The sequence below is a fragment of the Solea solea genome, chromosome 16 (assembly GCF_958295425.1).
Source record: "Solea solea chromosome 16, fSolSol10.1, whole genome shotgun sequence".
Taxonomy (NCBI): domain Eukaryota; kingdom Metazoa; phylum Chordata; class Actinopteri; order Pleuronectiformes; family Soleidae; genus Solea; species Solea solea.
Genome location: NC_081149.1, coordinates 9,534,103 through 9,547,502, shown reverse-complemented (window position 1 = coordinate 9,547,502; position 13,400 = coordinate 9,534,103). Strand labels below are relative to the sequence as shown.

General features: G+C 42.7%; 1 protein-coding gene across 1 annotated transcript in view; it reads right to left on the bottom strand.

Moving 5' to 3' along the window:
- The window catches only part of plcl5 (phospholipase C like 5), a 100,578-nt gene that overhangs the window by 71,512 nt on the left and 15,666 nt on the right, over positions 1-13,400 (bottom strand). The window contains 2 exon segments of the mRNA XM_058653216.1: positions 3,225-3,590; positions 12,932-13,250. Of these exon segments, the coding sequence (XP_058509199.1) occupies positions 3,225-3,590; positions 12,932-13,250 (685 nt within the window).

The following is a 13,400-nucleotide window of genomic DNA, read 5'->3' as shown; positions in this document are numbered from 1 at the left end:
TGTGTGTGTGTGTGTGTGTGTGTGTACCAAGGCTGCATCAATTTGAAAATGGAGGTTTTCTGATGGAAACATCGGCACCCAAACAAGCCTTTTTTGACTTCAGTATCAGAAGTTGTCCATACAAACACGCCTATAAAAAAATTTGAAAATGACAATGCATGCATCTGCTAGTGTGAACAGAGAGTTGCTTCTCTCCTGTGTAGCTGTTAACTCAGTTCCTGAGTACTACTAACAATAACTCGGCTCTGCACAGCTTGGGTATCAGTCATGCCGTTTTCCATTACTGTAGTACCTCTTCAGCGTGGGTGGGGTCATCCTAGCACGGCTGCACGAAACTGCCGTGACGACGTTTAATGCGGTGCACAAACACACAAACTAGTGACGAGCAAAGCAGTTGTTTTCGGTGTAACTGAATCATTAGAACCGGTTTAAATTAAAAAGATTAGCTCAGTACTTCCGGCATGACTGGAGCGCAGACACAATCACAGAACTGAAATAGGGAACTTTCAACAGTGCTGCAGCTAAATACACCAGACTCCTCTGTTAAATATTGAGATTTTAGAGATTTCCTTGCTAAACGTCAGAATTTTGAAGTCTTTTTAACTGATCTACAGTTCGGCAGTGTTCAGTGTGATTCCTGTGTTGGACGTCGCAGTCTTCCAGTGACGACACCCTCTGGCCAATCAGTCTGTCGATGACACATTTAATTATTGGCTCAGCTCATTTGGAACCTCGCCAGAGCAGTTACCAAAGAAAGCACCAAGCACGCCGTAAAAAACCTTCACAGCGGATAGTCAAGTCAAAGCCAATGACAAACAATCAAGAAGTGAATGCAGGGTAACTGCATCATCAGGCTTTTGCCTGCACAGACTAACAAGTGGCCCCGCAGTTTTTACAACTAGAACGGAGCCAGCAGCATCTTAAACCTTCAGCGTGGGTCGAGGCTGTGCAAACGCTGGAGTCGTGTGCACTGCAGACATATCCAGACCGAAATCTATGCATTTTTAAACAAAAACAGAGTAGTGTGGATGACTCCCAAGTCTAAAAATGGCTGACCCAGTTCCTCATTGTGGCCCTGTTCTATCTCTGCGCGTACCGTGTCGTGACGATAAGACGCGAGGCAGCTTTTCTGGAGGTGCTCACAGACATTAAATAAGCTCCACATAAGGAAGTATCACAGTTCCTCTTCATACTGTGTCAAGAATGTGTCACCGCTGCGCTCTGAATATCATTATGGCAAACGCTCAAACTTGTTCAACGAGACTAGCTCGGATTAACATAAGAGAGCAACATTTGTGTTACTGGATAAAGCCAGCAGACTTTTCCCTGACATTGCACTGAGAACGGAGGACCATCGGAGATGTGACAACAATCGATTAACAATCAAACAAAAACTCGTAGTTATTCATTGTGCAGCTGAACCATTACATAATAGGGATTCCACAAACTGTGCTCCATCAATCCTTTAAATAACTGAGACCTTTGAATGTCAGTGTCCCGCTCAGAGAAAGTACGAGGTCTCGCCGACCGATGTGGTCGTTACATGCCACACTCGAGAGACATGAGGTGTGAAGATACCCACAGGAGGCTGATTTGTCTGAATTCCAAATATACTCGCACGGATCATTTTCCCCTTCCTGTAAGGTAAGATCAGCAGTGGAAGCTCTACAGCCTCAGGTATAAATACGCTGATGAATCTTCCTTTCAGGGCTCGGCTCTGCACGCTTATTTAGGGAAATGAGATGTTTGAATATGCTCGTGCTACTCAAAAGAGCAGCGCTCAGCAGGATCGCCGTCTGTGTGGACATGGTTTTCTGAGCAGCAGCCTTTGAAGATTTGTTATCAATCACATTTGGACAGCACAATGCTCTCCCGTCTCCGTCATGTTTTGCTCATGAGCCTCGCAGATGTGGACTGATTCCTCTGTGGGGAGGAGAGGGATTCAGAGCGACATGATAATTCAAAGTTGTCCTCTTTTCTTTCTATTTTTTTTTTATGCATAAATGAAAACAGTACAAAAATACTTGGATTCCACTGGGATGAATCTGTGTGTGTTTGGAGGGAGAGCTGCATTTACCCACATCCAGGGGAGGATCAAATAATGGGTAGGGGGGGGGGGCAACCAAGAAAGAATCTACCAGTGTTTTGTGTCAGTTGCTAAGCGAGCTGGGTCTGATTTGACAGCATGCAACTCTCCAGTGTGTCCCACCTACGCAATACTTGTGTTGCCACCAAGGACCCCTATGAAGCAGTCTGTCATCGCTAACAGAGTGCACACGGTGCACAAGGCATTCAAGCATAATATGTTGGAGCAGTGTATTAAATCCTCTCACGAAAACTCTCACGCTTATATCAATCAGTATGCGGAGGATCAGTTAATTAACCTCCATCTATGGAGGCTCTAATTAGGGCTTAAAAAAATCATAGTGTCCATTACTGAAACTGTTTTATGGAGAAAGACGACCCACAAATCAAGTTTATATTAAAGGCAGTTTCACGGCACAATCTGAGCACCCTCTACTTCACCATGACCTACTTCTGCTACCTTTACAGTATTAAGTATTTTAATATATATATACACATATATATATGTATATATATGCACACATACATATAACACGTCGTAGAATGTTATCTGTAATGTGCATCTGAAAGTATCTAAAAATGGTTGTGCACTCCCACAGAAAACAAATACACTACAAACCTCTACTGTCACTGCGTTGGTGTGTGTTACTCGCCACTGTCCTGGGATGTAACTGTAGAATGTTGAATGTTTTTTTTGGAGGAACAACAGTGAAGGTGCTGCAGAATAAATGAGTCCAACGAAAGCAATATGCAGTCTTTCTTTTAAAGGTGCAACTATACCTGAATGTTTGGAGAGTTCTGGACCTTTCATACTAACATATACTACTGATACTAATACTAATACTAACACTAACTGGAAGTTCAAACCTACATCTGATCTGCTGAGATCAGTCTTTGTTGTTCTTGACGAGCACATTAAAGTCTATATGTGTTCAAAAGCAATGTCTTTAGATTTTTTTTGGAGGAGGAACGTTGTCCCATGAAACTCTGAACCCTAAAAGTCTCTGAACCAGGGATTTGACACCTTCATGTGCTTATACAGGCTGATTGTCACTTTGTTGGAATGCACTGTGCTTAATTCCCCTCGTGTCACCTTGAGGATCGGTGTCACTGAGAGTTAAGAGTTTCAATCAACCAACCTTCATGATGCCGCATGGTGTGTTTCCAGCTCCCTGACTTCTCTCGGCGGAATTGTCGCGGCTGCCACTCCCGATCCTCGGACTGCTGTGATCCCTGTACCGTCCATTGGTGTAAACTCCCTCGGCCCCGTAGCCCTGGAGGGCGGCAGACACCTCCAAGTACGCGCGGGTGCCGGTGGGAGTGAGCGCGGCCGCGTCGCCGGTGACTCCCGCTGCTGCGTTCGTCGCGCCCTGGACCAACGCAGGATCCAAAAAATGTCCCGACGCAGCATCTGAAGTGTGAATCCCTGCCATGATCCGCCGGTGGTTACAGCAAAGCCCGTCACTGCACAATGTGAAAACGACCCATTCTTCCCTCACACTGCACTACAGCGGACCAGCTGTCTCCTTCCCCCGGTCACCACAGCTGCGTGTCCATCATCGGAGCGCACGGCAGCGGATGGTCACGCTGAGCTGATCCGTCCTGGAGAAAGCGAGCAGACGGCGGCGGACTTCACACGCCTCCCTCTCCTTCTCTCTGGAGGAGTGTGCTAACCCTAACCCTGACCAACTGAGAGGGGGGAAAACAACAACAACAAACGCTGATTGAAGACGCTGCTTCAGTGCCCACAGCGCGCGCTGTCGTCTGTCTCCGTGTCCTCAGAAATCTGTTCCGCCACTGTGCGCATCGCCTCGTGTCCTCGGCACTTTCTGCAGCGTTTGCAAACGGGAGAGCGGGGCTTCCTCTTACTCATGCATCCGCGGGACACATTCAAGACTCTGAGAGAGGGCGCAGTCGCACTGAGACCGCAAACGCGCGCGCACTGCACACACCGGCGCGTGCGTGCACTACCAAATCCACTGCTGTCCAGCGCGCGCAACCTCAAGCAGAACACATCCACGGGATATTTGAAGTTTCTCAGAGTTTCGTACTTGTTCTCACGAAGTTTTAACACTTACGTGAAATTGAAGTTTGAAACTCACGCACAAATTCGCACAACCGTGTTGTGGCTTCTCCACAAGAGGGCGCTCACAATATTTGTTTGTTTGTTTATTTACAGGTCTGTATGAAAGAGTGATTAAAAAAAAAACAGTTTAAACAGCGTTGTTGTGAAAAATAACAGTGTCACAAGTTAAAAGGATATTTCAGGTGTTTTGAATTGTGGCTGTATCAGGTGTGTGTCCAGGTGTCCAGGGTTCATCCTGCCTTTTGCCCCATGTCAGCTGGGATTGGCACCAGCGGCCCTCATGTGGAGGATAAAGCGGTAGAAGATAGATGGACTTTGCCAAGCGTTCATTTCCATGAACTAGATCGCACCCTGGACCCTCGCTCTCACTGACAGCAGTTAACAAACATATCCCTGCTCAAGTCTATGATACCTTAAGAATATGTTTGCCATGAAACAGCCTTTTCTAAGTGGAGATTGAATTTGGTAAACTGCTGTCTTGCTGCACCATAGTCCATAAAAAGAAAATCAATGATTTTACATCACAGCAGTTGTTAATCCACTGCTGCCTCCATGTCCTTCTTCCTCATCTGTTACCACCAACTGTCCTCATGTCGCCACTGCTGCCTCCATCGTGTCCTCTCGCCTTGTGTCCTCTTCTCTGACACCAACTGTCCTCATGTCCTCCTTCATCACCTACATCCATGGACCTTCTCTCCTGCCTGGCAGCTCCATCTTCAACATCCTTTGTCCAATATAATCGCGGTCCCTCCTCTGCATGTACGTGACCGAACCACGTTGTCTCTCTTACTTTATTTCCAAGCCGTTCAACCTGAGCTGTCCCTCGAATGTGCTCACTTCTAATCCTGTCCATCCAGGTCACTCCCAATGACAGTCTCTGCATCTTCAGCTCCGCCTCCTGTCTCCAAACCATACATCACATCAGGTCTCACTACCTTGTAGACCTTCCCTTTCATGTTTGCTGCTATCCTTCTGTCACATATCCCCCCTGACTCGTCTCCACCCACACTGTCTGTTGACCCCAGGTATTTAAACTCATCCACTTTCACAACCTCTTCTCATTGCATCCTTGCACCGTACCACGTGTCTCACAGGAGTTCTGCGTTTTGCTCCTACTAATCTTCATTCCTCTTCTCTCCAGCACATACCTCCTCCACCTCTCCACGCTCTCTCCCACCTGTCTCCTACACTCTCACTACAGATCACAATATCATCTGCAAACAACAGAGTCCACGGAGACACCTGCCTGACCCCATCTGTCACACTCCTGCCTCCATCTTTCTTAGCGCACGTTCTGTGTCCTCGCGTGTTAAAAAGACAGATTGTTTCCTATGGGAACAGTTTATAATCTTCATTTTCCACCCAAAAAAATACTGTCTAACACGGAGATGAAGCAGCTAACATATTCACAACCAATATTCTGCAAACACCTCAAGGCAAATAAAGTGACAGCTGTTGCAATTTTCATGTGCCGTCCACAGATAATGAGCGTCCCAGGTTTTTTCAACAGATATGTCAGTCTTTTTATTTCACTGAACAAACTCACTATCATTCGAACTTGAGAGCTAACCGTAAACAAACAATATTTACTTGTTTTTCTGACGTGTATATCTTTTAAACCCGGTTTATACTCCCTCCTTTGTGTCCTTGTTATTTCTTGTTGCGTCGGCACCGCACCAAAGCAAACCTATTAACACTCGGCCCAAACTTATCAACACTCAGTTGGTGGTGACAACAATTCACAATGGTGACAAACACAAAGGAGCTAAAGAGAATTAGAGTCGTAGGAGTGTTAGCAGCACAAGAGTCCAGATTGTTGAAGCCGTGACTGTCCTTTCCGTTCACAGAGGCACAGGCTGGACTGGAAGCACATCTGTCTGCGATTGACTGATTCTAGCTTTAGGTGCACTTTGCGGCACAGCAGAGAAACGTTATTGCATCTTTTATGTGGGAATCACGCTCACAACTGCAACTAATTAACAAAACAAATGATATTCATTATCGATGAAACTGTCGATCATTCTCTCGATTATTGTCTGGTCCACAAAATGTCGGAAAATCTGTTTCCCAAACCTCGAAATGAGGATATTTTCAAATGTCTTGTTTTGTTCCAAACTGTTTTTTTTATATAATTTATTAGTGTTATGGAGTGAAGGAACTGGGAAATGTTCACCTTTAAGAGACTGAAAAACCAGGGAGATTTAAACCAATCAATTAATTATCACTTACTCACAATACACTCAAAGTTTGGGAGAGCATAACTATATTTCCAGGGTCTAATTGTTATAAAAGTATTTATCTGTTGCCAAAGCAGCTTTTCAGGAGAGGTTTGTGGGTTTTTTACCAGCCAAATGTGCTGAGAAGAAAAGCAGAGCACACAGTATAAATAGACATCGCAGTTTCATAGTATCACTCTTCATCAAAGATGCAAGGATACTCGTCCGTCACTCCAACGCCACTTTGCTTAGCTCAATGAATCGAAAACAACCAGCAAGAGGAAAGGCTGCAAATATTAGTCTCATTCATTTATAATATGATTCCGAGTAAACTGGAAAGTCAGCAGCTGTGTAACGGCGTCTAACCTCAGCAGCACCTCAAACGCGTCTGCTCCATTCCTCCGAGGCCTAAATAAACTACACCGACGGGGGCGTGACGACTCACATGGCCTGGGAGCTGAGATAATGCAACGCCATTTATAGCCAAGGAAGGAGGCAAATCAAATCATAGCCAATTTGAAGGAAATGCTTTGTGTCTCGAGGAGAGCATGATCTCGGTGTCTCATCACAACTGTCAAGTAGAGCAATGTCCTCACATCACAATTCTGAATTTGGCTTGTTATTCGTCTCGTAAATCCTGCAAATGTGAGAACATTCTGATGCATATATAAAATCAGTGGGTGTGTTATGTCAAAGTGTGGGGACACTCAGCTGAGGTTAAGGCTTTTATTCGACGGGGATTGTGTGTGGATGTTTTCACAGACCTTGGTGATGATAAGTGGTTTAATCTGCAGACAAAACACAGCCTCTCTAATTGCACTCAGTCTAATGAAGGAAAAAGGCAAGAGAGGACGGTCGGAGCACGGCTCCTCCTCAAGGAGGCGGCAGACCAGTCCAGGGAAATCTGTGTTTGTTGTGACAGAGGAGAAAAAAAGTGAGCAAAATGGACAACTGGAGCATGGACTGTTAGTGTAAAACAGTATCTGTTCATGAAGTGGAGGCTGAAACACACTCCTCCTTCTCCTCCTATGATCTCTCAGGGTCATGCATAATGCATTCTCAGAAATAATTTAGCAAAAGTTCTACTTTTAAAAGCCTCCTTGATCGGCCCAGCTGTCTCCCTTTAATGTGAAAAGGCCTCCGACAGCCAGGCTCCAAACTCAAACATCACCGGCATGTGGACTCACTGTAGACCAAAGTTCACATGAGGCAACAAAGTCTGACCACAGTGGGTCTACATGTCAGATACACAGCAACATTCTGTCACTCATCTGATTAATACAAGGGTCGGAATGAGACGATGCCATAGAAGCAGCATTTTCTGATTACATTAACCAGAATAATGACGATCTCAGGCACATTATGTCAAAAATGTACACGCCTTAACCAGATTATAGCATCTTCATTTTTCCTCAGAATGTAATAAAGACACAGCATATGAATCATAATCAGACGACCGCGTGCTCCGACATGTGAGCGGATTATAGAAAACCGACCGTCCATATGCATCCATTATAACTTAAGTTTAACTGTGATTAAAGTAAAATTCGCTGAAATGTCAGCGTCCCGTGGCAAGACCTGAAAGGACCTTTGTCCTGTCAACACACGAGCCAGGCTATTGTAAATACATCAGCCGGGCTATTGATCAAGTCATCAATTTGCTTGGCTGCAGGTGAAAAATAGGTGTTAAAAATCCCCTCATCAGTAAATCAATCAATCCACAGCCATGTGTCTTTCACTGCAACTCTTCAAAGGGACATAAGAATGAAACCACAGGGCAAAAGAATGCACTTTGTGACTGTTACGTGTTTCTACTGTGTAAATTATTTGAATCTTAATAATGATCAGCATCATGATGATGATGATGATGATGACGTCCATACAGGAAGTTCCTGCTGCTCACAGCCGGGGAGTAGAGGGGTGAGGGTGTGTCTTCCTGAGCTTTGCCGCCACACTTCCTGTGCCAGCCCCATGTGATCATCAGTTTCAGCAAGAAGAGACGGTGCATAAAACCAACCCTCTCACACAAACACTTTGACTGTGTTAATGTTTTGCTGCAGGGTCACATGCAAATCATAATTTACAGGGAACCCACACCAAAATAAAATGCTATAGTTTCCACACCTGTAACATGGGACAACCCGACATTTTCTTACTGAGGGTTTCTAATTTTGCACTTTAAAGTAGCCAAACAATCAGAGATGTAATACTATTTTTTCAAAAACATGCATTTATATGTCTACTGTATATTTGTATCTATAGCTTTGGGTATGGTTATGCATCAAACTGGATTCCTATTACAATGGGGTTCTACAAGGTTAAATCCTAGGCCCCATCGTGTTTACCTGGCTCATTGTTCACAGCACAGTTAATTATTCATTCAGATCCACTTGTTATTCAAAGGCTCTGCTTGGACTTCAGCTTGTTTTAAAAACTGAAAAAAACCTAATCACATTTCAATTAAAACATATATATATATGTATATATATATATATATATACATATATATACACATATATACATATATATCTTATATACATATAAGATTCACTATCAATACAGTAACCTTGGTTCAAATTAATAAAGTCACATCCTTATTTTAGTGTCTGGTTGGATGAAAAAACTACTTTCAAAAGTTGACAAAGAAGCTGAAATGTATAGAAATAGAAATAAAAACGATCTGCAAAAACACTTTGTAAAATAGTGCACCTAAATTTATTACAGGTGACAGTTTTAGGACCCGTCTTTTTGTTTACTTTGAGAAACTAGGTTGGACTTAACTTACAACTCAAAGAGAACAAAACTGTGTTCTATTCATTTACAGAGACCTCCTCAATAAATTGCCAGTTTCATTTGAAGGCATTGGTGACCATGCTGTACATCCCTGGTGTTCATATAGAAGTGGAGGAAAACGGCTTTTGTCTATTAAGCTCTTCATAGAAGAGGAAGAATAAGCTTCAATAGATAATGAAGTCGGACACATTTTTATAATTCTTACCTTTTGCATAATGGATGCTCATGCTTCTCTCATCGTGGTCTGTTTGCTTCCACTGGACTCTACTGACACCTGGTGGTGATAGAGCTGAAATGACATACAATTAAAGCATGGGCTCCTTTTTTAAAAATAAAATAAAACATACTGCTTATACACAGTACATGATGACATACTTACCCAGTCCACATGTGTATGTCTGTTACTATTAATCTACAGCGTGTTGTTGTGTTGGTAATTGCCAAATTTGCCTCATTTTTATTTTATTAATGAGCCAAAGAGAGAAATGTCATTGTTAATGTAGCGGTCAGCCACCAACATCTCAAAGCTCTCTGTTTCCAAGAGAACATGGTGAATAAAAACCAGACAGTCTGGATCAGCCGAATTAAAGCCAGATTAAAGGAAATATTTACACATATTTAGTCAATCTGCAACAACCAATTTTGCACATTTTCTGTCGTTGTTCTATTTAAGCTTCATTCTTTAAAATGTGTTGAATCATGTACGGTATACCGCTTGCATCGTGCAAGGATTCATTCATTGCTGCAGGAAAACATTAATGTGGGTCTGTTATCACATCAGAGGCGAACGCCCAGTGCTCCTGCTGTGTCTCAGTTTGAAGAACCTTGTAATAAAAACAGGTTTAGTATCCATGCAACAGCCCACCACTGACCTATAGAAGCCATTTCCACTGGAAATATATATATATATGTATGTACGTACAGAGTGTACAGAGTGTACAGAGTGTACGTATATACACAGTACCCGGATACATTTTCAGCCTCATGAAAAAATGATCTATAGATAAAGAAGTACAGAACATTACCATCTTACATAAACATGACAAAATTCATCCCGCTCTGACGTCGCTGAGATATACCCATCTGAACTTGTTAAGAGAGAATTTAAATAGCTACTGAATCTCTAATCTGGTTCAGATCCGGATGAAACTAGGTCTGATGGATGGTAGAGTGTCTCATCCTGTACTGACAGAGATAAGGTTTTTACAGTTGCACATTATGAGAGCTAAGAGATTTAACGAAAAGTGTTGTCATATTTCGTGACGTCACCAGTGGGTAGATTCAGATTGAGCCGTCAAAAACTGTAGACAAACAGAGTCACAAATAAAGCCACGGCAAGGAAAACATCACCTCCTCGGCTGAGGTAATCATTTAAATATGCATTCGCAGTGCATTTGAATCAGCAGGGACAATTAATTGTACTCTAAACGAACACAGCCAGTGAATTTCTCGAGGTATAATCTGATCATGAAAATAATATAAGCAGTGGCTGACTAGTTTTCATTGACATCCAATGCAGACTATTATTATTTTTTTCTTATCACCTATACCAGATATGACACCAGGCAGGTAATTAGTATTCACTGTAAGTGACAGTTCAAATAAACACACACACACACACAGAGGACATTGCATTGATTTACATTCATTTCCTGGACACTTACTCCAACCCTGACCCTTATCTTAACCTAACACTGACCTCAGGCTAACTTTAAAACATGTCTTCACCTTGAAATGTAATAAGACAAGAAGACAAGTCCTCATAATGTGACTGTATAAACAGATTTAAGTCCCCACAACATAAGGGAACACAGACACACTCAAACATTTGTTATATTCCCACCAGATGGCAGAGATGAGCCTTCTATGAGCAATAAAGACAAACCTTCCACAGGTTGTTGTTTCAGATGCCACTTTTTATAAATACATAATATATCCAAAGTATCGTCCTTGATCAACCAGCGGTTTACATTTAGTTTAGTGCCGTATAAAAAATAATCCTTGACCCTTTGTGCATAAAATGCTTTTTTTCTGCTTTTTAAATGACATTTTTATGTGACGCTGTACGTATAGACTTTCCCCTCCTGCACCATCATCATAACTTGACTTGATGTGGAGAAGAATCTGGTAACTTTCAACACATTAACTGCCACGAAACGTCTACACTCTGTATGGCGATCTTGATATTGTGGCAGGAAACAAGAAGCCGATGGCAGTGAAGATATCACGGAATCTATACATGTGAAGTTTGGCACACATTTAAAAAAAAGAAAAGGAAATCATCAGCAAGGATGGAAACTCTGATAGTTCATCTATGTCAGCCCTACAACCTTTTTTGTTTGTGTTTAGGAAAGGTGTTGCTAGGTTCCAAGAGGTTTGAGGGACTCAATAAATGAATAAACAGTAAATATGAATTGTGTACAAATATCCTTTAAGAAGCTGTAAGAAATGTATTGTGTTCAGTCATAAAATGACCAGAGATTAAAGCAACCCGTTCACTGTCACACATCCACATGAAGCCGGGTGATTCTGTGTATTTTTGCCAGTTAAATCCACAGTTGGTGACGGCACACATACAAAAAAATAGCATTTATTTTGTAGTGACATCAAAATCTTCCGCACGTCTACAGGCCGAGTTCAAATTATTTATAAAACCTTTATTTTTCTTCTTCTTGTCAACCCAACAGCTGTTTTGTCTTAGCGATGTGATGAACCCAGACCACAAACATGGTACATACATCAAACAGCACACAGCGGCATCTACATCGTCAAACAAACCAAAAAAAAGAAAAGAGTACACAGTCTACGAGTGGAACAAAGCAGAAAAGTGATATATATATCACAGGACCGGGCACTCAAAAGAGTCAAAGTCAAAGAAGTGAAATGAAACATGAGAGGATATTTTAAATACTGTAATGTTGTTGGACAAACACAAAGTACACATCATAGATTCTTCTCTGATTTTCCAGTTGCTCTGTGTCCTTTTTTTCCTTCTTCTTGTGATGATGTGAGACTTGAAAACTGCTCAGAGTGACAGGGGGAGGCATGTTTGTTTCTGTAAATCCTCAACAGGGTCATGCAAAGGGGTTACATTCGTGTAGGGGGAGTGCCAGAGAAACAATAATAATAATAATAATTATTATAATAATGATGATAATAATAATAAAATAGAATTACGCTATAGAGAAAATAAAGTCATATATTCTGTAAAATAGATCCTTCTCTATTTGGCTTAAACATCGGCTGAGCAAAGCGATTTATTCCTGAGGTGCAAGGCTATTGTCAATGACTGTTAACTTTTGAATAAATGCATTTGAATCAAGTGGAGGCAGAAGAGTCGTTATCTCTGTTGTATTGTCTTTGATGTGTAGCACAAAAAAAATGACACGCCCCAATTCAATCTTGACCAAATAAAACAAAGCCAGAGAAAGAGACGGACTGACTCGACTCAACAGGCTTGTGTTCTATATGTGGCCCAGCAGCTGGTGCGAGTGTGCGAGCATGCAAAGCCCGCACCCGTCTATCTATCTATCTATCTATACGCCTTGCAGCTTCAGTTGCTGGTGCGGCCGTGATGTCACACAGTAGACATGCAAGTGCCTGTTATGTCACAGTGCCATGACACAGCTGTAGGGACGAGGGGACGGACAGGCGAGAGTCAGAGTCAGAGGGGAGCAGCCGACTGTTCAGGCATGCAGACCAAAAGGTGACACATCATTTCGTCAGGTGATCGGTTTCAAGCGTGTAAAACAGGCCACCAGTGCACTTCCACTGCCCAGGCAGTGTGAGGAAACTTCTGCACACAAGTCAACGAGAGCAGGGGGGGAAAAAACCGACAAAAAAACAACCTTCTATACCTGCTGGTGTGAGTGTGGTGCAGAAAACAACAACAAAAAAGGCTGTCAGTGGAATAATGCGAGGTAGCACTGATGATGGGGAAAGAGGGACCTGAGAGGACAAGCAGGCAGCGCTGGGTAAATGCTTCACTTTGCATTTTTCTGTGTTCAAAACACGTGAGAAATAGCCCTGTGAGAGCGAGGGAGAGACATAAACACCCTCCCGTGTTTCAGCTGGTGAGAAAATCCAAAACAAACACATTGTCATGTACACTCGTGCATGTGTACCGCATGCTGATGTCTGTGTGTGTCTGTGTGTGTGTGTGTGTGTGTGGTCAGTTGCAGAGTGCAAAGGTTAGTGTATACGGATTTGAAAAACTGACT